This window comes from Plectropomus leopardus, chromosome 6 (genome assembly GCF_008729295.1).
Source record: "Plectropomus leopardus isolate mb chromosome 6, YSFRI_Pleo_2.0, whole genome shotgun sequence".
NCBI lineage: Eukaryota > Metazoa > Chordata > Actinopteri > Perciformes > Serranidae > Plectropomus > Plectropomus leopardus.
The window spans coordinates 11,893,053-11,919,358 of record NC_056468.1 but is presented as its reverse complement, the minus strand read 5'-3'; the positions used below and the strand labels follow the sequence as shown (position 1 = coordinate 11,919,358).

The 26,306-nt window shown below is 41.6% G+C and overlaps 1 protein-coding gene across 2 annotated transcripts; it reads right to left on the bottom strand.

Moving 5' to 3' along the window:
* Positions 1–769: 769 nt before the first annotated feature.
* On the bottom strand, positions 770–24,569 carry LOC121944140 (rapamycin-insensitive companion of mTOR-like). 2 transcript variants are annotated; one of them, XM_042487827.1, is made up of 37 exons: positions 24,511–24,569; positions 24,338–24,385; positions 22,515–22,612; positions 19,437–19,501; positions 19,007–19,138; positions 18,837–18,900; positions 18,118–18,244; positions 17,353–17,522; positions 16,892–16,959; positions 16,355–16,422; positions 16,121–16,203; positions 14,184–14,271; positions 13,858–13,948; positions 13,674–13,740; positions 13,427–13,507; positions 13,094–13,194; positions 12,719–12,884; positions 11,778–11,879; positions 11,647–11,693; positions 11,411–11,546; positions 11,090–11,289; positions 10,871–10,997; positions 10,496–10,660; positions 9,694–9,770; positions 9,498–9,576; positions 9,235–9,344; positions 9,062–9,149; positions 8,815–8,907; positions 8,615–8,721; positions 7,867–8,096; positions 6,630–7,734; positions 4,417–4,724; positions 4,101–4,307; positions 3,745–3,897; positions 3,386–3,509; positions 3,150–3,288; positions 770–1,662 (listed from the first exon to the last, which is right to left on the bottom strand). In XM_042487827.1, exons 1-37 carry the CDS (start codon positions 24,557–24,559, stop codon positions 1,582–1,584), a joined length of 5,244 nt encoding a protein of 1,747 aa, XP_042343761.1. In that variant the 5' UTR covers positions 24,560–24,569; the 3' UTR covers positions 770–1,581. The 2 variants fall into 2 exon arrangements, with proteins under 2 accessions (XP_042343761.1, XP_042343763.1); XM_042487829.1 differs by having other exon boundaries at positions 4,417–4,676.
* Positions 24,570–26,306: the final 1,737 nt, after the last annotated feature.

Sequence of the window (26,306 nt, the reverse complement as noted above, 5' to 3'; positions counted from 1 at the left end):
CAAAAACATACTGTACACATTATACAAGGGAAACCACGATTCAGGCAAAAAAAAAAGAAAAAAAAAAACTTTTTAAATTATAATACAGTCTTGAGGAAAAAATATAAATAACTTTTTTTTTTCTTCTCTGGTTGAGCTCACTCTATGGTACAGACATATAATAAAATAGATCGGATCTGACATCACTCAGCTGATCTAAGAATCATCTCTCTATGAGTCCATTTGTGTAGCAGCATTATAGCAAAAACAAGCCAATGGAAACAGAGATCCCCCGTTTCCCTGGAAACCTTTTACAAATCCTTTAGTCATCACACCGCCCCCCCTCCTCCATCTCAGCCAATGACAGACAGTGATATTGCATTTGGAAACAGATTCAGGGGTAATTATATTCCTACAATGTAATGGCAGCATGTAATGGCAACCTATTTTTCTTTTTTTTTGTCTTTTTTTTTTTTGTTTTTTTTAATAAGCAAGAAACACGTTAAGGTGACATTACGACTTTGCCATGCTTGTTGCACATGCAGTGGAAGTGAAGCACAGAGGTAAGAAGGCATAGAGCTGGGGGGCTGCTGGGCTTATGCAGGTTTTGGAGATGTCTTGTGAGTAGAGTTTGGTACTAAATCTGTAATGAATCATTCTAAAGATTAACTTGTACAACAGAGCATCTTTCCAAAAGATCAACCCATCTCCTGATAAGATTACTAATGATGCGATGGCTGAAGAAAAACACCAAAGGTCCTAAGCAAGTAAAGGATGGCATAAAACTAGCATTAAATTACATGCTATTCTCCTCATGTATTGTGTAAGGTTGGCATATATAGTGCTTTAGAAAATACAATACTAGTGATGTTTGATTGTCTGAGATACAAGAAATAGAAAAGTAATTGGCTGTCTGTGCTGAAACGAGGCTACAGGTTGTAGGAAGTGGTGAGGCAAGAGAAGCAAAAGCACGTTACCTGGCTAGAACAGATCACAAGTCAGGGTGGGACGTGAACCAGGGAGGCTCCGGACAAGTTTTTAAAACAGCAGGACCCTTCTGTAGTGTTTTGTTTCATACGGAGAAAAGAATGTGGGGTCAGAGGAATCACTGGGTAGACACAACAACATGCCTTATTCATTTCATTACAGAAAAACACCACCTCTGGAAAGAGATAAAATGCTGATAGAACTATTTTTTCTTCTTTTGAACACAATGTGAGTCTTTGTCTTAATGTTCCAGCTTGTCCTTTAGCATTGTGTTGATGCATTATTGAGTGTTGTTCAAGATTGCCGACCCATCTGAAAACAGTATTTGGTTAAACTGCTCCCCCTTTTTCTTGTTTGAAAAAAAAAGTCTGAAACAGCACTAGGCGAGTCCGGTTAAATTTTGTTTACAGATACCGACAGCCTTTTGTTTCCAAGAAAGGCGAGCAATGACCACCTCCTCCTCTTCCTTGGATATAGTACTCTGTTTTAAGCAACAGAAACATGCCAGATGCCTCCCCAACCTTATTTCTTATATTTTCTCAGTCGTTTTTTTTTTTTTATGTTCGTAAGGTGGCAGGACCGGGGCTGTGCAGGTAACACAAGGGGGGAGGATGATCAGGATTCTGCAGGAGGGTCACCATCCTCTTCAACAGGTTTTGGTTGTTTTGTCAGGATTGCCTCTGCTTCCTCATACATCTGAGAAAAAAGTCAAGGGAAACGTTATACATGGGATGGTAAACACAACAGGCTCTGACACATCAAGCCAACTGTCAGATGACCGTCAATGTTGGGCCGTCCGTGAGTGTCTATTGCCCTAGATTTTACGGTGTGTGCAGCAGCCCTTGTCGGCTTTTTTTCTGCCAAGTCAGCATCTTCAATCGGAATTAGAGACGGTGGAGCGAGTCTGTGAATAAAATTTCTGATTGTTTGTTCAGCTCAGTGCACAAGAAGAGAAACAGAGAAAAACAAACAACTAAAGTCAAGAGAGCAAGATAAAAAAAAAAAAAAAAAATTTTTAACTGATTTTACTTTTCGGCCACTGCACTCTTTTGCAGAAATAGTTTAGAATTGTTAATGTTGTTGTTCCCTGGAGTGCAGTAAATAACCTTTGTTATTTTAACATCGAGTTGTATTGTTAATGGCTATCTATCTGGATAAACAGAGTGGTGAAATAATGAGTCCGAAAACGCGGAAGTCCATTAGCTTCTTAGCATTCCCAGTTACCTTGTCCAAAAGTCTGTGGGTTTTTTTTTAATGGGTTTTCGGTAAAATGCCCTAAATAAGGTCTGTGGTAAACACAGGCTAAACATAAAAATATACGTCCGCTTAAACACAATTTTTGAACTTTTAAGTTTTACTCGTCTTAAAAAAAGCGGTTGCTAACAAGTGGCTAAATGGGACTACAGTGTTTGTCGGGGACGTTAGACATCATCACAGTGGACACAGAAACTCATTAAATCCACTTGTCCGCCTTCACAGCTTTACAGACTCGCACTCAAACTTGTAGATTTATCTATTTACTATATTTTTCGATCGTGTTTTACAGTGTTTTTACAGTTGTGTGGTTGTGACGTTTTATACGTGCGACCGCGATGTAGTTCGTGTATAGCCTAACAATAGCTTTTTGCTTCTGGTGATTTAATTTACGCTTTAAAACACACAAAAGTAGTGTTCATCTGTGAAGATTATCATGATGAACAAAACGTGTAAGTCTCATAAACTTGTGTTCGTCACAGAGCTTATTTTTGGCGCTAACCGAAAATCCTATTCAAAATCCCATAAAGTTTTTGAAGAGGGACCAGTGCGAAGCTTACTTCCTGGTTGGCCTACGAAAATACATCATTCCTTCATCACTCTATAGCGCCTTGAATCCATCCTGTGGTCTTCTTGTTTCTCTTTCTTAATGATGAACACAAACTAGCGCCACCTGCTGGTATGAAGAGTTATTTCCTCTCATGCAGGTGCAGATCGTACATGTTATAGCTGGATGATGGTTGTAGTCTTTTTAGTGTGTTTGAGTGCAACTTTTTGGCTGTGACACAGGCAACATGAGGTGATGCAACAACAGTCAGCCTTCCTTGCCACTAGTTCTTGATGCTGCTTTGGTGTGTCTGGGCATACAGATGTGGAGTTTCAGAAAATAGTATAATAACAGCGGGGGAAGGGGTGGTGTAATGTCTTACCGGCATGAATTGCACGTCCTGGAAGAGTTCCTGTATAAAACGTCTTGAGGTCAGGCGAAACATACAGTGGGCTAAGAGGTGGGAAACCTCAGAGTACAGGCAGATGTCATCAAACGCATAGGGAAACTTCTCCTTTATCCTGTGGGAAAGAGAGAAAATGAACAGGACTTAAAATAACCCTTTGCAATTCAACATTTATCTCAATAAGTGCACGTAGAATAAAGAGAGAGCTTTACGTCAGTAGTCCTGTTTCGTGGCCTTTGGTTCCTACAGAGGAGCTGAGGTTGATGATGAGGCGGAGCACCTCCTTCCTCAGCAGGACTCGGGAGGCGGGGCCATCTTCTGATATGGCCTTGCCACCTACATGACACGTGAATAAATTGTTTATTTTGTTGTGGAAATGATGTAATATTTAACTTTTGATGTCATGACAAAACTGCAGACTGTAAGAATTAAACATATTTTACAGCAGTTTATATAACAAAGGAGTAATTTCACAAATGCAGTGAGTTTTTGTTGTCGTTTAAAACATGACATCTTGATAAGGTCTTGAAAAACACTCATCCCTGCAGGTTTGGGTAACTCATGCTCTTACCTATGACAATGTCAGCAGGTGTAGGCGTGCTACAAATTGAGCCTTGTGACACGGCAGCGTCGCTGCAGCCCGACACCCCAGAAAACTTGGACTGAGGCATCACCTCCAGACGATGGCCGCTCTGCCCTCCCCATGATGGGAAGTCGACATAGTCTGAGGAGAAAAAAGATCTGTCGTTATACACTATATATAAAAAGATCCGTCGTTATAGTTTAAGAATGCCCATGTGAATGACTGAAAAACTAAGTGTGTGTGTGTGTGTGTGTGTGTGTGTGTGTGTGTGTGTGTGTGTGTGTGTGTGTGTGTGTGTGTGTGTGTGTGTGTGTGTGTGTGTGTGTGTGTGTGTGTGTGCTCACCTGTCCGAGGGTGTGTGCTGTTGATCTGTGGCTGTGTGGGGTATCCGAGGACGATGGCTCCTACACAGTAGAGGCAGTTTTCTTCAGTGTGTTCCTGCAGTCCCGTCTCCTCTGAACCCACCGTGTGGTTCTGGGCGTCGCCTCGGCACACGATCAGCTCAGAGATGCTGAACTGCTGCTTCAGTGCTGGGAGAGCAGGGCGGTCACCTACAGAGGGCGAAACCATGGTGATCACAAACGCAACAAATCTGTTTCAAAAGATCTTTTTCTTTTACGTTTCTTTGGTTTGATTATCATTTAATCACACTGAATTTACCGTCTCCATCGCCAAAGAGGAAGCGTTTCCGCTCTTCCGACGGTGGACTGATCCTCTGCTGAAAGTAGGCAGAGTCTCTAATATGGAACATGTCGTTGATGTCCATGGGCAGCGCTAGGCCAACATAGTCATCACTGCACCCGTAGGTGGCGCTAGAAACCATAGAGCGCACTGAAGAGCAGCGGTGTAGAGTGCTTTGGTTGATGGGACTGAGAAGTTCCTCTTTGTCCAGAGAGGCAAAGCTCAGAGCCTTCAGAAACCTAGGGAGGGCAAGAGGAGAGGTGCGTGAGAGGATCCGGGGGGAGAGACTGGGGCAGAAAAGGATCATGAGGAGTAAGTGAAAAAATAAAAGCACAGAGACACAGACTTAGTGAACAGAGAGTCAGAAGCAAGTCTGAATCATCACAACGGCTCTGCAGCCAATCAGGGCGGCAGCAGAGGACACGAGCATCTAAGGTGTGATATCACTGTCTTAAAGCAACGTCAAGTACCGATCGATAAAACACACTAAAAAAACGAAAGTAAAGATTTGCGCAGAAAAGCATACCTTATAAAGATTTAAATGGAAGCTCATTAGATAGGAAAAATAATAATAATTGGTGTCCTTGGAAAAAAGGTGTTTGAGCTGGTCAGTGTTGGGGCTGCTCAGACTGGAAAAAATCATTATCACGATAATTTTGGTGAATATTGAGGTCATGATTCTTTAACATGATGTGTCATCACTTTAATTGAACTTTAAAAAAATGTATTTTAACATGGAATTTCCTTTAAGTTCAAATAAAATTCAACTAAAAAAAAAAAAAAAAAAAAATGAAATATCACACACACACACACACACACACACACACATTACATACTTAAATAAATACTATAAAATTAAATAAAAAGTAAATTTAATTAAAATAAATACGATTTTGCAGTGTTGCATCTCAACAACATAATGAAAACGGAATGTGGCACAATAATTTATGTCAATTATTTATCTTAATTCTCTTGCTTTCATTGTCATTTGAAGCAAAAAGTGTAATTGAAAATAATCTCAATAACTGCACAGCCCTAGTCAGTCTGACCTAAAATTTTATGCAAGTGTACATTTCCAATAGTGGACAAAAACATTATATGTATCACCTTGTTTTTTATATTTATTAATATTTATTTTATATTTTTAAAATATTCTCACAAAAAAAAATCTCAACATTCACTGGTTCAAGCTTTTCTGCTTTTCTCAGTTTTATATAATTGACTGCCTTTGGGCTTTTGACAAAACAAACTATTTAAACAATGGGCTCTGAGAGACTGTGATACACATTTTTGACTATTTTTTCTTCATAAAAAAACCAAAAGAATAATCACGAAAATAATTCACTGTTCATTTGATTAATTTTTCCTCTCATCTTTCCTGTAGTATGTGATTTCAATGCTGTGCATGACTGTTTGATCAGCTAAAATTTTAAATTATTAATTTAAGATGATAAATTTCACAGTGAATGCAAAGAGAGTTGGGAGCTAATGTGCTTCCACTTTGACAATTTTGTGTCAGAGCTAAAGCACATTCTTAAACCCTCCTCACGCCAGCAGACATGTTCATTTGTTTGGGCAATTAAAATCCATTTTTATACCAGAGCAAAGAGTATAGCCACATGATCATCTATAATATAACACTTATCTCTACCTGTGTGCTAAGAGGAGGGAACAACCAAAAACTGATCAATCTACATGGGGCTTATTCACACTACAGGGCTGCAGGAATCAAAGCAATGGCAAATAACTACCAACACAGAGCTGTAGTTTCTACTCAAGTTAAAGCAGCAAGAACGTTTTTGTTTGGATTGGTGCTAGAAGCTACGTCTCTACTGAGGAGGACACTCGATAGGTCCACCCACCGCGGTACAAGTGTTCTGGACAGCCTGCGGTATGGAGTTAAGATGCTGGGCTCTGGACAGGTACCCCTCCTATCTGATATCCTGACAGACATAGAAGGTGCACAAAAACACACTCACGCTCGTCATTGCCAAGCGAGACAGAAACCAAAACCTGCACATCGCTGCTTTAGCTACAGAAGCACAAATGCAGACAAGTTTAGAGTTTTTCTCTCGGATGAGTAAACATTCATGTGACAAACATAAAATTTGAAAAAAAGTCATAACGTAGCTAAAAGAAAAATAGACGCAGATGCTTTTAGTCATAATGTCACCGAAGCTATGGCTTATTACCTGCGAGGCGTTAATCTGGAGTCCAGGCTGCCAGTCTTCATAGTGATGGTGTCGGTGAAAAGCACGTCTTTGGCAGGTGAAGCCAACGCTTCACTGTGAGACAAAGACGGGTGTATCCTCTGCTGCTGTAGCCTCTTCAGCGTAGCGTAGCCCAGCGCGTCTCGTGGGCTGGTGTAGATGAAGCTACAGTCGGCCAGGCTCTTGATGGTGGTTACTGAAGGAGACTTGAGAGACTGAGCTCGACGGGGGAGAGTGTGCGAGGAGCCGGGCGGTACCAGAGAGACAGTGGAGGACTTAGACGTGGACATGTGGTTGGTCTGAGACTGGGGGGTGAGGGAAGAGAGCGTTTTGACAGTCTTGGCTGACACCACAGTGTTTAGGCTCACACAGTCAGAGGAGTCGGGTTCGGGATCGGGATGCTCGGGGTTTCCGACCGTCTCCCTGGAAGGGCTTGAGCTCATGGAGCTGATTCCGCTGGTTGTGGTGTCCGTATTAAAGCTCTGACTGCGGCTTTTAAACTGCGTACCTCCGCCGCCTCCTCCGCCCCCGCTCACATTGCCTCCACCAGACGAGGAGCCGCCGTCTCCCGCTAGACGCTCTCGGCTGCTTTGCTCCCTCTCCCGGCTGGGGTGCTCCACGGCCCCATGCCCTCCAAGTCCACTTAGTCCGAGGCCTGAGCCTCCTCCCCTGGCCAGCCTGCCGTCAACAAGCTGCTCCTCAGAGCCCCCCCTAGTCCCAACAAAGGATGTCTCCAGGCTGACTGTGGGACTCTTCGGCATTCCCCTGCCATTAAAGACAGGGGTGAAGACGTCCCCCTGGTTTGGGCTGAAGACAGAGGGCTCCGTCACTGTCCTGTTCCGCCTCATACTCCCCGTCTTGAGCTCAGTAGGCGTGCGAGAGCCTGATGGGGTTTTGGGGTCACTGGTGGAGCGCAGCTTCTTGCTAGGAAGGGACAGCGAGTTGAGGAAGCGAGTGCGAACAAAGCGTGTGGAGGCCAGGATTGTGAAGGGGCTGCGGTCCTTGACTGGTTTGGAGTGTAGATAGAAAGAGGGCTCGTCTGACTGGTCCAGAACATCACACTTGTCATCGTCCAGGATGTACATGTCTGAAAGCACAGAGTGAATTATTACCACAGAGGAAGCATAAGAGGGCTAATGGCTACTTTAACTGCCATCAAAATACTACAAAAAGCAACTAGTACAGTTTTCTGAACAGAGACAAAATAAGTCCAACGTACTTGGTTGAGACTCGCTCTCGCTGTTGTGGCGTGAGCTGGTGGATTCAGAGTTCAGACTGAGCGTGCTCGGTACTGAGGAGAGTTCAGAGGTCAGCTGTGCGTCGACCTCTTCTGGAGTGACAGGCCACAGCGTCCTGCGACTGTGTCTGACCGCATCCCAACCATACTGCTTCAGCACCTCACAACCCTGCCTGGTCTTGGAGATCACACCCAGCACATACACACATGTCCTGTGGACGGGAGAGGACGGTTAGTAAACATACTGAATGTACAGTTCTGTTTGCCCAAAACATACTAGAAGAGATGTTTAATACCAACATGAGCCGCTGCTTATGTCAAAGTTCTGAGGGGCAGCTGAAGTGTTACAATAGTTTGAGCATTTAAATTATATTCTTGAGACTGAGTGATCAGGAAAGTCCCCACATCACTTTTGAGAATGCAAAGTTGGCGCTAAAATAGCACAAAAAAAAAAACCTCGGCTTGAGAACTTTTTTCACTTTCATTTTGCTTATTTAAAGGATTTTGTGTACCTGTTAAGTTATTCATGCAGAATAGGCAGCTCTTTTTTTGCCTTTTGTTTTTTACGGTTTATTAACACAATTATATTTTATATTGTCCTAACCACCAGAAAACCCTGTTTAGTGTTGACATGCATGGGGATTTAACTTTACGTGAACATCATGATTATGACCTCCTTTAAAAAATAAAATTAGGGTGTTTTTGTAAAAACTGGAAATGATACGCTCACCCTCTTACTGACAGCACATCACAGTGCTGAGCCAATGCGAGGATGTCAGGAATGACGTTCTCCTCCTGCAGGAGATTCAGACCCCAGTTTGAAGAGCCAATGTTGCCCTGCAAAGAAAACAACACACACAATTACAGTAATGACTTTGTAACCATTATTATAATTAGAGCAAAGTGACAATTATAGCAAATGATCCTGACCAGGGCCCAGAGAGCAGCCTTCAGCTGTTTAATACCCTCCCAGGTGTCCAGCATCGGGGAGCGAACTGTATAGCTAAGGTCAGGAACCACACTCTGGAGACAAACGAAAAAAGACAGACATTAGGGAGAAAGGCTGCTAAATCTGCATAACCCACTGCTCCCCAGAGAAATGAATGTAGAAAATGAAACACTGAGAGATTGTGTGAGTGTGATGTGGAACAGCCTAGAAACAAGCTGGAGACATCACCTGAGCCTCCAACAGATGACAGCCCGTCTTATCGTGGACCAGCTGACCATACAAGTGCACAGGGAGATAGACATTTGGTCTTTGTAACCTGGAGACACAAGCAGAGAAATTAGGTACACTCTCTGCAGCGTGTCTTGTGACTCGTCAGGTGATGAAAAACTCCAGTTTCTCACCTTTGGTTGCTGCGTCTGACGTAGTTGTCTCCATCGACAGGTTTGCGGTAGGTCGTTAGTGCTTCGTTGAGCTGCTCCTCTATTAGGTCCACGTACTTTAGGTTGTATTCCTGCAATTAAAGAGGCATTTAGGTCAAAGAGTAAAAAAGAAGAAAAACAACTCTATTTGAGTGTTGTCTTATTAATATATAGTAGCCAAATGAAATTAAACAGGGATAGAAACTGTGATTTTTTTTTTCCGTATGCCAACATCCTGATGATACCTTCTGCCATTTGTCCAGCTGTTTGCTGACGTAACCCCTCTCATTGAGGTAGGAGAAACCTTTAGGAATGGACAGGAACCTGAACAGCAAAAGCAAGATGTGTCATGTATTCAAAAAGGCTGCCGTAAACACTGTGAAACAAATCATATACTCTAAGTCGTGTCTGGTAAGAAGTGATGTCGTAGTAAACACCCACCGGAGGAGCAGCAGGAGGCCCTTGTCTCCCAGATGGGACAGAGCTGGTTTTAGCTGGATAAGAGCATGGAGGTTTGCCTGTGAACCATCAAAATATGCCAAGTGAGACAACAGAAAGGGTAAACATACACTATCACTGTCAGACAAACACCATTAACTCAGTCTAATTGAATATAATTGGGGATGCACGCTAATCTGCATCTCATTGCTATCGGCAGATGTTTTATTAAGATTCTCTCAATAAGAAGAGGCGGAAAAGATACCACTTTAATTTGGCCGCTTTAATTAGCTGAAATAGGTCAAATATCCCCTCGATGTGCCTGTTGTCAGGATTGCCTAAGGGAGCGCATCAACCAAGCCTGTTAAAGCAGGATGAACTCTACGGTTTTGTTTAGAAATATTACAAAAAATAAATATTGCACGTTTTACATGTCATTGAAGTAAATGTAGTTTTCTAATTTTGTCCAGCTTGCATTTTCAGAAGCACTGTATTTTATGTCTGCATCAGCCAGTGGGCTATCATGTTAAGAGCAGTCATCATAATATGTTGATTCCACTACAGGAGAGACTTGATGCTCTCTGCAACTAGTTGGAAAAAACTATATGCATAAATCAGTTCTGGCAAAAAATAAATTGATAAATCGGCATAACGGATATTAGCAAAATTCCAATGTCATGCATCTCAAATTTTACCACATTAATATTAATTTATCTAGTAACAATATTGAAGTATCAATTAGTGATTCTTTTTCACTTAAGTGAGAGAAGGGTGATTCCTAATCTGACAAACGCAAGTGTTTCACCTTGTCCTCGCAGGCTTCATCGAGAATGTCCAAGGCCTCCATGGATACAGCCTTGCTGTGGTCATGAAGCTGTGTGACCAGCAGCTCCATGCCCCAGCTGCTGAAGAACTCCACGCTCGCACGCAGCAGCACGCGGAGGTGTTTGGTGGCATACAACCTGCACGTCTGCTCAGAGAGAAAAGAAGCATTGTGGGACATTAGGATGGAGATCTTGCAGGTGGAACAATGCACAGATGAGTGCTTAATTTTGTATCTACTGACTGCAATGTCTAAAGTTTTTAAAAGATTTGGAGTAATTGAAAACTTCTGAAACTGTGGCTCTTCAAGTATTTTTCTACATGAATGTCTGCCCTCTTGTTGTTGTGGCGTTCTTACATCAGTAGCAGCAGTGAGGATCTTGGAGAGGATCACTCTGGCCAGACCGTCTCTGCTGTAGTCCAGTGTGGATACAGCAAGTTTCAGCACAGCATCCTGGTTCTTCACAGAGCACAGATTCAGCAGGCTGCAAAAGCATAAAACGAGAGTTGTTAAAAATGTGTCAATTTATGGAACAAACGTTTACGAAAGTCTTTCACTCTCTGTCGATACACTCACCACTGAAACAGGCCACATTTCTCCAGCAGTTTGACTCCCTGTGGGTGCGCAGAAAGCGTCCCCAGGAAGAGAAAGTAGTGTTGGCTGAGTGTTGTGAGCAGGCCGTTGCTCTGCAGACAGCGCTCAGGCTTCAGCCCTGAGGACGAGGAGAGCCATGACACCATGTCCCTCACCAGGTCCTCCAGGTAACCCTGGCCGTCCTGGTGACAGTGTGAGGGGAGAGAGAGAAAGAGGGACAGCCAACAGGAGAGGCAAGTCAGAAAAGAGCAATAGTTAAAACAGGAATGTGCCTATTTGTGTGCGTGTCTACACTTCTCCCACCTCATCTGAGTCCATCAGAAACTCAATAAACTGACAGCCAACCACAGTGAGTTGTCGGGCCTTTGGGTGATCCAACGCCAGCCCTGCGTACAATTTACTACTGGGCTTATAAAAGTACAGCAGCCTTCGCACAAACCTGAAGAAAACAAACAATTATTTAAAGAAATATGTTGGAAAAATAGATCAAACTATTTCAAATGTTGCACTGGGTTGTTGAGGATATGAAGGAGTCTTACTTGTGCATATGTTCATCTTTGTTGTTCCTGAGGTTTACATGTGGCCACTGGGAGAGAGAAAAACAAAATAAGGCATGAGACAGGGGAAAAAAGACCATAAAGTCTGTGGTGCTACATGAGAGGAGCCTGACCTTGAGGATGGTGGCAATCAGCAACCAGTTCCACTCCAGGTTCTGTTTGTGGTTGAGGATGTGACTGTCTCTCAGGTTCATCATCAGTGCTTCTTCTGTGTCCTGAACACAAACACAGATATAATTGATTTGACAATGTGAAAATATGAATACAAAGACATTGATTTGGTTACTGTGCAATGTTAATATGCAATGCTTTGTACCAATTTTATATACCAGTAATCTGCTTTACCTTGTGTAAAACTGTACTGCTGCCCTAAAACTACAGTGAACTACAACATCTTAGGTGTGTTAAGCTAAGCTTAGCGCAAACACTGAAAACTAAGGGAAACAGCTAACCTAGCTTTGTCAGTTGGAATTTCAGGGGCAGCTAATATTAAAGCCATATACTGACTAGCATCTCCAGCCGAAGACAGATGTGTTTGCACATTTTCCAAACTCTGAACATCCAGGCTACAAATGAATACCTGCCACCAACCAAAAACATGTAAGTGGCAGAGAGATTTGCTTGAGTCACGAGCTAAAACAGTAATGGTAATCTACTGAGTGGCTGGTTAAGGTTGAACATACAATAGCCAGTGGACCAAGCAGTTAATTTTGCATCCTGCATCCAGGGCACTCTTGCATAAAATGGTCCCTACTTAATTCGCTAAAATATTACTTGTAAATAAGACCATTTTGGAAACAAGGTTTTTTTTTTTTTAAATCTGTGATGGAACTTAGCTGTTTCCCCTTTTTGTCAGCATTTGTGCTAAGCAGAGATAAATTTGATTTCAACTGTAATTAAGCAATAAACAATGACAATAAAGATCTTATCTTATCTTAGATGGCAAAGAAGCATATTTCCAAAAATGTATTCCTTTAAACTACTTTAACATCTTTGAGGTGCAGAGGGAAGCTAAATTTAACATCCAGAATCTGTAAAGCATGTTCATATTTACCTTAATGACATAGATGTCCCTGTGGACACGCGAGTGTGACTCTCTGCGGCTATGTGAAGACACAGACTTGCGGATGATGTGGTCCAGGTAAAGACTGTGAGGTTTCAAACCTTTCTTCTTCTTCTCGTGGAAACGCTTCAGATTGTTGACTGCTGCACTTGCCCGACTGGAACAACAATAAACATGATGGGGATGTTTGGATTTCTCACAAATCTGTTTGAAATGTCCATAATAGAGTGCTACTGTATCACTGTTCCTTTGTGAGAGAAAGTTTGAATATTAATATACTATATTGTAGTTCTGCAAAATAAATGTGGCAGAACTGAAAATGATTTTTGCAGGGGAAAGCAGACATCCATGTCTGAGTGTACTTACAGTCGTTTCTGCTGTGCAATGTCAAAGGAGGCTGCCATGTTGATGAGGGTGGGGAGGCAGTGCAGGTGGTGACTGTGGGAATGGGGTAGAATGGTGTTTGCCTAAACAACAGAGGGTCAGGTGGAGGAAGAAGAGAAGATGCATTTAGAGTTAGAATCAGATTAACTCAGCTGCAGCAGGCAGCTTTTAAAAATACACAAATCTTCCAGACTTATGTAATGTTTATTTTGCAGCGACACATAAACACAAACATTAGCATTAGGGCGGCAAACAAAACTTTTTCAGCTTTCAAAAATAAACGTAAAAGAGGAGCTTTTTGGATTTTAACATTACCATGTGTAGAAGTTCTCCCAAGAGGATGGTGGCTCTCACAGCAAGCTGATCATCGCTACTGGTCACAACTTCGACAAGACCCTATAGTGACAGAAGGTGACGATATGGTTTAATAGCAAGATGGTGTCAAGCTGTGACACAACATAATCAGAGAAGACATGATGTGTCATAGTCCTAAAAAACATTAAGGCTAATTTTTTTTTTTTTATAGATGAGAGCTCTGATGCAAAAGTGTGCATCAGCTCACCTCTAACAGCCCGCTGGAGATGAAGGCAGAGAGAACAAAGGCCAGGTAGTTGTCCATCAGATCAGGCCTAATGAGGCAAACAGAGAAAAAGTCATTTAATCGTTCTTGGAAACACTGAACAGACAGCTATTTGTCAATTTTTGTTAATCCTATTCCATCTCTGTTCTGCAATATCATCTCCCACCTAGAGCGGGCCCGATGGGGAAGGATGACTTTGGCCTCAGCAGCAACAAACCCATCTGACAGTCTCCATGTGTCCTGGAACCTGGCGGGGTCTGAGGAAGACCAGAGCAAAGATTACACATGGACTTATTTGGGTTCAAAGAGTGCCAAAAGCACTTTAAGTGTAAAACTTTGGAGTACGCTTTCCGTCATGATCATAAAAGACTGCATAGCTAAATTGCAAATTACATATCAAGTACTGTGTATAAAATAAATACATAAAGGTACTTATATGCTGGGAGGAAGTACAAAAATGAACTCTGAGGATACAAAAGATGTTTCACTCACCAACACTTAGAAGAGCCTCCGTGAAGTCTTGAGTTACAATGGGCACAGGGAGCCTGAATATCTCATATAACACCTCCAACAAGCCTTTCTGCAGGGCAAATGACATTAGAGCGATCAGATACACGTATGATACAGCACAAACTACATTTTCGAGCACTCAAAAGAGCTTCTAATATCTCAGTGTTGAGGCTGTGTAGCACGATACTCAAATTACTTAAGGGAAGCCCTAGTTTTTCTCTGAATCAACTGGAAACAGATTGATAGTATCTGATTTGATCTATCTGTCGCAGCACAACCTTCAGATATATCTCACTATATACTCCACCAGACTCCACCCAAAAACAGGTGCAGTCCTTGTTTTTTTCCATTTTCAGTACATCTTAAAAACACAGTTCTGTATGGCTGCTGTCATTACCAGTATTAGTTGTACTGGAGGAGTTCAGGCTTACGACCACAGAAATTACATTAAAGGCCCAAACATACTGAAAGCAATAACTGACGCGCCTCATTTGATGCACAGCAATTGATGCTCCTATGTCACACTGCAGGCAGCAGATTTAAAACACAAAAGAGCCAGCAGTATTTTGGGAAAATATTGGTATTTAAATGTAGGCAGGGACACATTTGTATGCTTTCCAGATACACTCTTAATTTTCTTCATATTTCTTTTTGAGTAGCCTGTGATGTTACGTAGCACAGGAGGGCAACTGCTGGGTGCATGCTGCTGCTTTCGTCAGCTGGTTGGTAGTACATCACCAATAAAGCCACTGGGGACAGTACACCTCATTTAATCCCCGTTTTTAAGAATATTTGGGGAGATTTTCCCTTTATTTGATAGGACAGATATTAGCGTGAAAGGGTGAGAGGCAAGGATGTAGCCTTTGTACATGGGGTGCCAACTCTACCAGGTGAGCCACTGAGCGCCCCCTAATTTAATCTTTTATTTTTGTCTCTAAGTGGGTAACAGTCACACTGAGCACAGATAATCAAAACTTTATACTGTGTTAATTAATAGCAGTTGTTAGGTTTATATAGCAAGTTAAGTTTCATGACCAGTACATATCAGTAAAAATTCATGATGACACGGTGTTGGGACTGTTATGCTAACCTGACTACCAAGGGTCCAAGCTTTTATTTCTCTTACTTTTAGCATCTGACATGTGACAACACAACAGTTAACAGCGATATTGGTATAGCTCTTGGCACTGGTGGGTATTTTCGTTTAGCATCTCAAAATTACAACTACATTGTACAAAAGCCCCGAGCGCCCCCTCGGCTGAGTAATGTGCCAGCAATGGTGAGCAGTGAGAGCTCCAGTTAGTTCACCACGGCAACTGACACCTTTATTTCCTCCTCCATTCCAAAAGAGTGTGTGTGCATGAGTGACTGAGAACCACACACACACACACACAAGGCCATTGTTGTAAACTTCCTGTCTTCCGATATTAAAGTATTCTCTCCGACCTTATTCTCTGGCAGGAATCACTTGCTCCATAGTTGTCCCACCTAAACCAGTGTCTCCCTGAGGTCCCCATCCTCACAATATTGTTCATAAGGTTTTAAGCTAAGCTAACGGAGCTAATGCCAGCTGTTTCCCAAAACAGTTGTGCAGACTTACTGCACTTTTGCCTCTCAGTCTCTCCACTCTGCCTCACTGACATCTGCATCCTCATTTGATGCCACAAAATCATAAAGAGACGTCAGAGCAGTTTGATGCGCCTCATGAAAGCGTATTCAGCTATTTAAAACAATAGGTGTACCTCAAGACGCTCACATCAGATGCCTTCATTACTACTGAATCTTTAGACTGTAAAATGAAGACTGGTGGGACAAAGTCTTAGAATTAGGCCTTTACTGCTAAGTTAACTAACAAAAGTTTTTCAGTGGTTTGGCATCTATAACCTTCATTTTTTCTATGCAGCTGTTTCAATACTCACCCTAACTTCCATATTTGGTATGCAAAGTAAGCCAATTAAAGATTGGATCCCAGAATTTCCAGCCTTGCATAGGTTGATAATCCCTGAGTAAAAAAAAGAGAAAAGATGAGACATGAAGTCACATTCAACAATGAAAATAAAACCAAAAAAACCCTGAGTCTAAAAATGTGCAATTCACAATTTACAACAAACTCACTTACATATCTAAATTTATTAGTTTATCAAAGTCCTTACCAGACCAGGAGCGAAAGGCTGCCACTATGGCCATTCTACTCGATAAGAAACGGGCCTCTCTGTCCTCCCTGTATGAAAACACACACACACACACACACACTCACATTAAAACAGGACATCATGTTCCATACACACAGCATAATTATGATCTCTGTGTGCACGGCACTTTTCACTGGGTGATAAAAAGCATTTAAAAAAGGATCAAACAACGCCATAAAAACAAGACAAAAAGCAAAACACTAAGGGAGAGTCACAAAGACAGATATTTTTATATAAAAGCAAATCTTTCAGAGTGACTTAAAGGATTATCATGACTAAGCCAGCTTCACATCCTCAGGCAAGTCATGCTGGAGTCAAGCAGCCCTGATCACAAAGGTCGTATCACAAAAACACAATACAAGCCCTCAACTTTCTCAACGCATGGTGTTACCAATAAGGGAACACAGCAAACGGTAAACAGAGGGAAATGTCAGAACACTATCTTTTTGTTTCTACTGTAACACTGTCCCTCTTCATATCCCCTCCACACACACTCACTTGAGTTGCCCTTCAGCCGTGTCTGCATTGTGGCGGTAGTGAAAATCTGTGAAAGGTGCGAGGATTTGCTGCAAAACGGAACAGAAACAAGAGCTTAATGAGTACAAAACACAACAGACTTTAGAGCTCTTCATTAGTTGTTTAAATTAAGTTGAAGCATTCTTAAATATCCAGATGAAACATCTTGCTGTAATAATGAACCTGCTTCAGATCTCATATGCGATTCATGTAGCTGTTATGACTGGTGGTGATGAGATGCTTCTGTCCCAGGTGTCTGTTTACAGACAATGAGGCTTTAGAGAACTGCGGTAACTGATTACTGTAAGCTCCATGGGAAAGAGACGAGCAACCTGCGGCCGCTAATCCTGACTGGAATGACTCCCAGCACACTGGCTCATTTATAAACAGCAGCTTCTCCTCAATTCATATCTGTGCATGTATGTGTGTGTGTGTGTGCGTACCTCCAGTTCGACATCAACCCGCACGTACTGACGGGTACGTGGGTGGTTGAGTAGATGGAGGATGGTGGTGATCAGAGCTTCGTTGATGCGACTCAGCTGACAGTCAATCACACTCTTCAGGATGGTGCTGAGGCCTCCGCGTTTGGCCACCACCTCAGGGTTTTTCAGGGCTACAACAGGCAACAAAGATTGTTAGAGGATTTCTTCATAGCAAAGCAGCAGGATTCCCAAATATGTGTACCAATGAATTTTCAAGACTTTTACTATAGACGGATATTACAGATTTCTGGATCACCATACCTAGTGATGGAATCAAATGTTTTATTGAATTGCCAGCTATCATTAGGCGTGTTGTCTGTAAATCATCAACCTGTTAATAGTCAACTGTTGATCTATAGGCAGCAATGTAGTCAAAGACCACAATCTGATGCTGGGATATTATATTACTGTAATATTAAAGCAGCAGCCTCCCACTCAAGCTAAAGTTAGCTAACCATTAGTAGTACTGACAGTGAATACTTATATTTTAAACAAAAGCCAAAACAATGTTTCTTCAAAACTTTTCCTAAATATTCCGCTAATTCCAAACCAATCTAGACCTGGAAAACAGCTTTTCTAATTTCATACTTTTGCCATAACTTTCACGACCGTGGAACCCTGAACTAGACATATTGCAAGCTATTTCTGTCCACTAACATCATCACTTCCTGAGAGCCACAAAGCCACCGTGTTGTGTATCTCCGTCTCAAAAGGCAAGCAACTCACCTAGCTCACACACTATGGCGATTGCTGCGCGGACCATGCGGTCTCTCTCCTGTAGTCCATCAGTACCCACGGCAATTAGAGAGTTTGCAACAGAGGAGGGGAACAGCATCGCATTGACAGTGATAATCTACAGAGGGAGGGAGAGGAGGAAAACATGAGTCATCCATCAAACAAGTCCGGACAAACAGAGAAAGAAAAATGACTACAACGTTTTTATGGCCACTTTTTCTGGGACTCTAGCAAAAGAAGATTTATTTTTGAAATGCAAACCATTACTTGAATGTATAACTAAGGGGTATACAGCTCGGAATTTACCATCCGAGATGTGATAACAGAAATGTAAGATACGATTAGAGACCGGGCTATATGTCATGGAATGAACACAGGGGTTGTATTACTGTCGTGATGGCCAACAGTCCTTTTCTGAAACCAGACCCGGACTCTATGTGCGTATGTGTGGTGTGTGAGTGTGCGTGTGTATGTGTGAAGAGAGTTTACAGTAAACTACAGAAAGGGCTATAAATAACCTCGCCTGCAGACTCGTGCAAACCATCCACACACTGACACTGCTGCTAACCCAATGATCTTTCTGCTGGCATTATGGCAGAGCAGTGAGGCCAGACAGCACATTTCTCTAGCAATACAAAAGTGAATGAATCAATTAAAGAAAGACAACGGAGGTACAGGAATAAAAAAAAAAAAAATACATATAATCTTACCTTTCGAACTAGTCTCAGAGCCTGAGTCCTCTCCCCCTCATTGCTCTGCTGGATGTCAATGCATCTAAACAGACACACAAGCATAATTAGCCGTGTCCTTTGTTAACACGAACCAACCAGTCAGACGGCACTTTTCCAACGGACTGATAATGGTCTGAGTGGGATCTCACCTTGCTATCAAATAGTCCACCTGTAGTCTGAGGACCTTCTGCAGCACCGTGGTGTCTCTGATGAGGTAGCGGAGGGCCCGCAACCCTGCAGCACGTACTTCCTTTGCCTCATTTAGTAGAGCTAGTCGCAGACTAGAGGTGAAAAAACAAACACTGAGGTGAGTCCAACATTGCAAATTGGACATGACGCATGATTTACTGAGACTTTCAAAACTATTGTTATTTCATGAATTCTGTCATAAGAACACTAATTTCTGACCCCTGCTGTTTTTTACTTAAAAATTCATCAACATGCAAGACATTCAGGATGATTAAGCACAGGACCTGACCAACAATTTCACTTGGCTACGTAAATAATCAAGCCAATGAATTTGAAATAGAGCACACATCATTAAAAAGTTAGTAAGAACTGAATGCTGACCACACTTACCAAATGATGATTTCTTCGTATGTAAACCCAATGTTTTCCTCACGGTGGTTGATGCTGCATAGCAGCTACAACACAGAGACAGAACAACAAATTAATGCATTGGTTCATACAAGGAAGGCATTAGCCAGATATGACTGCTCTGCTAAATTTAGGAAAACTACTTTTCGGACAATCAGCATGAGAGCAGCAGATATATGGAACTCAATTTCAGAGAATGCCCAAAGTTCAATATTTTTAAACAATTCTTAAAAGATGGATCAAGAATAACAATAAATGTAATCACTGATCATAAGGAATCAAATGTTTTCAAGGACTATATAGTGTATATTTTGTATAGTGTTTATAAGTGATGTATTGTTTGTAATTTGCTAATTGTTTTTGCTTTGAAATGTTTGTATTGTATTAAGTTGTCTTTTAATATTTTCTTGCGCGGGGACTGCAGATGCAAATCAGCTGTATGGCTGATTGTGCCTTGTGCATGGCCCCTGTTTAATAAACTGATGAACTAAATTAAACTTCAGTGTGGTTTTGGTCAAGGAAAATACTACACATAGCACAGATATCATAGTAGAACTACAGTCCATATGGACGTTTGTTTATAAGTGAGTTCTGCATCTCCAAAATGACACCATCTTTCACTTGAGAAGCTCACCATTTAATAATGTTTGAGTCAAAGAAGCATCAAACTGATTGAATACCCAGTCAAACAAACAACACAACACTTTCCTGCAGGTTGCTGCAGGAGCCATGCAGGTATGTTTGTTGTATTTTTCCACTTGTCTGTTACATGCTGACTTGTGTAGAGTGGGTGAATTGTGACTGGATAATGTTGTGCTTTCACTGGTAATAGATGGAGGTTAGAATTAAGAAAACACTGGGGTACAGGTTCAGCAGTAGGTGTCAGCTTGTGTCACGTCCACTGCTTGTTGTTTATGAGTGAGTTTATGTTTAGTTTATGTGCGTGTATGAATATATATGGTAAAAATATGAAAGTAGAAGTTGATAAGAGAAAGTAGGCCATAGGTTCTGTTGTAATCTTCTGCCCATACCTGACTATTCATTCCTGTTTACTGTACCCTACCAGGCCTGGCGATGGACCCTGTTTTTAGAATGAATTGCCACTTTAAGCAGTTTCCTCACCACAGGTCCTCCACCATTAACAGAGGCCCACACACAGCCAGTGTATACAAGTTTCAAATTCTATGTAAACAAAAGCAGTTCATTTTAAAAACAATAAGCCTTCAGCGACAGTCTGTGTCAACTGGCAGGCCAAAGCTAACAACAGCACAGTCTAAAACTCATTATATGCACAAAGCAACAAGCTCCCTGGGCAAAGGATGCTGCCATTTTGGAGCTGCCACCTTTCTTATAGGCACCCTGAGGCACCCGAGTGCTCCCAACGAGTCAGTGCTACTCCATCACAGCAGTTCAGTCCACCGTTGCCTGTCCTAATGCAGCAGCATCCGATGAGTGAATTAAACAGGTCACTTTTGCTTGACTTCTTCCTTAAAGGTAGACGTAAATCTCCTCTCTCCATCATAAATCACAGAGGAGAGCAGGAGGAGAGATGGAGCATGATGGGATGGGTGATGAGAGGCATGGTGAGTAGGGGGTTGTTTGAAACCAGCTGTGATGTCAGAGCTCAGGCAGGCAAGAGGAGGGGAGAGGGGCATGTGACACTCTCTGGGGGGGATTAGGTCACCCTCACTGTCCTGGAACCCTTATAAGGAATCAGAGGCACGGTGCTCTCGCAGACGTATACACACGTACGTCTTGGCTACTGCCCTCCTGTCAATTGTAAACAAGAGAGTTAGGTGTAGCTGCAGCCTGCTGCGGTGCCAGCTGCAGTTTTCTGAAGGCCAGCACTCACTGGCTACACAGCCACAGACGACTGGTCAAAATATGTCTGTGACGGATGGGCAGACCTGGATTAATGTGGCGGGTCGCTCAGCAGAAATCAACAAAGGTCTGGCCAGGAATCACTGGCCGAGGTTACGGAAATGGCTTTGACATTCTCAATGAGGCAATGGTGAGCAAAAATAATGTGCTCAAAACACAACAAACTACATGTTTCCTCTTCATACTTGGCTTTCAGTTTTGCAAGTCATTTACTGATTTTTCCTGCTCAAAATAACAGGAAGGCTTGGGACTGTGCGAGCATGTGTTGCGTGAAAGGCAGAAAAACACCCTGGAGAGGTCACCAGTCCATCACAGGATGGGTACAGGTCATGTCCACACTAAGAAAAACACATCTAAAACCACTGTTTACATGTGAAAATAACTAGAGTTAAGAAACTTCTCTACCTAGACTGAAACGCCAAAACAATAACAAAAAATAACTAAATCTACCATTCTTCCTCCTTAATGCACTTGCACACAATAAATCTGTGCATCACAGCCGTCACCTGCTGTTAAGTGGGACAGATAAAGCCCAGTTGTTCAGCCGCGTCTCAAAATTTAAATGTCTGTTCTGATGCCTCCTTTTGTCCATGATCACTTGTTTTATGTTTCATTTTACCTGCACACACAATTTAGTTGCTATCGTTGACGCCAGAAATTCGGATGCAAGTTCAAACTGGGTAATTGTCTCTTTTTTGCATCCAATTTGCAGCGCAAGGCTGAGACAAGACTAGCCATTGATCATCCATGCATAAAGCACTCACATTTCAATTGACTAATAGAATTAAGTTGGAGTTTCTGTGGTTTATAAGAACAATAACTTAAGATTGGGAATCTCAGGTTCTAAAGTCAAAGTGCTGCTCTTGAAGCACATTAGGTCAGAGTGCTTTCCCATCCCTGGAGCTCTTGTTACATTCAATGTCAGCGTCACAATGACAGGCACAGCTAGGCCTGCTGGCAGCAACACCCAAGAGGAGAGGACCAAAGAGAGGTTAGTGGTGACAATACAGAGGAGGGGGCCCAGCTAGTCAGTCTAAACAGAAAACTAAACAGTGAGTCAACCTTCTTGAAAAGCTTCAACAGGGTCTGCATGTTGGTTTTCTGTAGATAACAAGTAACATTGCATAGACTAACAAAGAAAACATTGGCGGCACATGCACTACAACTTGAAAGCAATACCTTTATGAAGTTGTTCAGGTGGCCCAATTTTCGCATGTTACTGACTCCATGCGGTTTGGCCACATTTTGGAGGATTTCACGAAAGTTTTCTGATGGTTCTGTTGGAGAAAGACAAGGATACACAATGTAACTAAGACAAGCATTAAGCCATATTGCCATAATATCAGTCAATGAACCGTAATTTATATGTTGCAGGAAGGAAGTTGGTTTAGCTGGTCACACTAATGTAGTGTGTACAGTCAAAACAAGGTCCAGGCAGTAAAAGCAAGACATGAGCAGGGAAGTGTTTCTTTGTTATCAGTTCCTTTCAACTATTTCGTGCTTCTGTAACATCATATGGTCTTTACAAAAGACATATGGTTTTTAAAACAGTTGGCAAAAATAATTTGGACCAACACTGGTTCCGTTTGCATAGAAACCAATTCCAGACACTGCATTTTCACAAACAAAAAAATCTTGAAAAAAAAACATGAATACACCAACTTAGTGTATTACATAAAATATTTTCTCCTCAGCAACAAAGTTTAGAGGACAAACCAGATTAAGTTTCAATCTCTCAAATTTGAATAGCTATCAGTATTAGCCATCATTCAAAATAATAACTTGAACACATAAAAAACAATTCAGAGCTTAGAAATAATCGAGTACTGCAAAAAACTTCTCTAGCAGTTAAGCACTTCTCCCTGAATCAGTACAAAATGTACAAATGCTCTTCTTTCAGAGAAAATGACTAACCCATCCACTCTGTGATTTAAACGGATGAAACAAGCACTGATTGGCACATTCGGCCGATCAGATATAAACAGAGAGCCATTCGTTGACAGGGCAGTGATGGGAATCTATCTTTACAAGCAACAGTCACCTGCAAATGGATTTGTGCTTGTCTGAGCATGTGTCCAATGTGAGAATATGCATGCAATGAAGTCGTCATGCACTTTGCATAATTATTTAGGGCTTCGTGATTTTGAACCCTTGGGCACAGACATAGTTTAATCCTGAGGTTTATGGTTGTACATCAACTCTTGTGACACCCCACCATAATGTTATGCACACGCACTCCCTGACCTGTAAAGAAACATTAAGGTTGATTTATATCCAACGCACTGTTATTTTGCAAATCCCTGATGAAACAGCTCACAGATTAGGCGTACCCCATTCTGGTGTATGGTGATCGTATCATGGCAATGGGCCTAAAACACTGTTGTCTTTTCATGCTGCAATTCATCTGCCATTTTGGGTGCAGAATGCCCAATGGTGTACACAGTCAGATTATATAATCAGCCGGTGCATGGATCCCAAAGACTGGGACAGAGACTTCATGTAAACAAACTGGTATGTGCTGCTGTTGCAGGAGTACATCTGACCAGGGTGTGCAGCTGTGTATCAGTGTGCCACTGGAAAAAAAAAAACATCCTGCGCTTTCCAAATGCTCCTCAGCTAACAGCCTTGAAACCAAATTTCTCATACAGCCAGCGATGGCCAACGCATGACTACAGCACTTGTGGTCGGTTGGCTAAATAACAGGCTATATTGCCCACTCACACCAATCAAAACAACAGAGCGTCGTCATGGCTGGTTAGCTGTGGCAGCTAGCTAACGCTAACTCAGCTAGTTAGTTAGCTCGCTACCGCCTGTTATGATATCGCTAGCAATGTTATTAGGCGGAGCAGAAAGGGAAAACTGACGAAATGACAACAGCAGTGACAGGACAAGTGCACGGACTAACGAGCTTTTCACTTCACGGGGCTAGTGTTTTCAGAAGAGCTCCCCATCCATTTTGAACAATAATCGCGTTCAGGGTGATGTGATGAAGCTCTGCTTACCTCTGGTCAGATCCAGCGGTACGTTCTCCTCCCCGCTGTCATTCCGACCTGTCAAAAACACACACCGAGGACATGGTGAGGGCTCACTCCTGGGTCATCACGTGCCTGAGAAAATCTAGTTTTGCAATATTCCTCAATTTCACTCAGCACTGAATCGAGTTTTTCACGCTTACCTCGCATCCGAAGACTCCGGATAGGACGGCCGCGGAAGCTGGCCGCCATGTTTCCAGGAACATACACAACACCGGAAACTTCGCGGCTTCTCGCGAGAAAACAGGCAACGATGGACGTCGCGACATAGATGCAGCAAACTTCCCGCAGACCTGAGATCAGCTGGATCCTCCTTAATCCCTTTGACATTACCAAGGGTGAAACCATAAATCTGACCTGGCGCCTGTTTTATAATCAGTGAAGAAGCAGCTATTAAACAGCTCTGCACCAGATAATTTTTATGTCAGATATAACACTGTCATTTAAAGTAGAGGTCAAAGTAGACACCCAAATTAATTTCACCACAACCCTCATGAATTTATGGATTTTTTTATTGAATTCAACAGTAAATACATCTATATCATATTATCATACAACAATAGATATTATTACTATTATTCACAAAGTATTGTTTCTTAATTGAATGGAGAATTTTCCCTCAAACCAAATAATCTACCAACCAATACACATAATAAAGATAAACATAATTTGTCTGTACCTTTACAAACACATCATCACTGCAATGAAGAATATCCAAAAGCTCAGCACTATGTAATTTAATCATATAGTAGCAGTTAGAACAGGATGCAACATTGTATTCATCATTGTCTCGTATCAACCATAAATCATGTTATGCATGTAATAATGTATCTTTGTAAGGCATGCTTTTACATCAAGAATGTGCAATAATTTGAACAACTGATAACAGAAACAGGTAATGGATTCATCGACAATGCAGGCTATAAACATTTCAACCAATGTATGGCATTAAAATTACCCACAATTCCTTCATATAGTTACAGTCGTTATTGCAGATTAGTCCATTTCATAGACACAGACTGTAGAGGAAAAAAAAAAACATTTAAAGTAACTGAATTTATATACAGTATCTGCAGTGGTAGATGACAAACTAAGAGGATCTTTAAGTACAAGTAGAAATCCCACAATGTAAAATGGACTTCATTGCAAGTTCAAGTCCTGCAGTCAAAATTGTAGTTATAAACAGAATTATTATCATTTAAATGGACTTCAATGTAACAAACAAATCAGGTTTTAGAAGTTGCATGTGTTGTTTTGTTGTGTTTTTTTTTTAAATCACTATGTGTCGAGTAACCAGTAAGTATAGCTGTCATATAAAATGTTTTGGAATAAAAAGAAGAATACAGCTCCCTCAAAATTATACTCAAACACAGTCACTATTTTCCAACACTGGTCTATTTTTTGAGTTACCAAAACACACCTTCTCCGAGATCATCATAACAAACTTCCTCATAGTCATCATCCTCATAAACAACATCAACATAAACATCACCTGTGGGCACAAAGACAGTTCATGTTTAGGAGGCTGCATAATGTTGATCTCCAAAATGTCAAAAACATTGGGAGAAAAGTTGACATATTTACCTCCATCTGCGGTTGCTTGTGGCAGAGGACAAACCCTGGGGAAAAGAGAAAAAGCATTATAGAGATGCAGTGTAGTGTGGTAAAAGCAGATCTGAAGGTTGTATATTATATATATTTATATATATACTGTATATATTTTTTTTAAATAAAGTTGATGGTCAGGAAAAGCAGATCTGAAGGTTGTATATTATATATATTTATATATATACTGTATATATTTTGAGGAAGTTTGTTATGATGATCTCGGAGAAGGTGTGTTTTGGTAACTCAAAAAATAGACCAGTGTTGGAAAATAGTGACTGTGTTTGAGTATAATTTTGAGGGAGCTGTATTCTTCTTTTTATTCCAAAACATT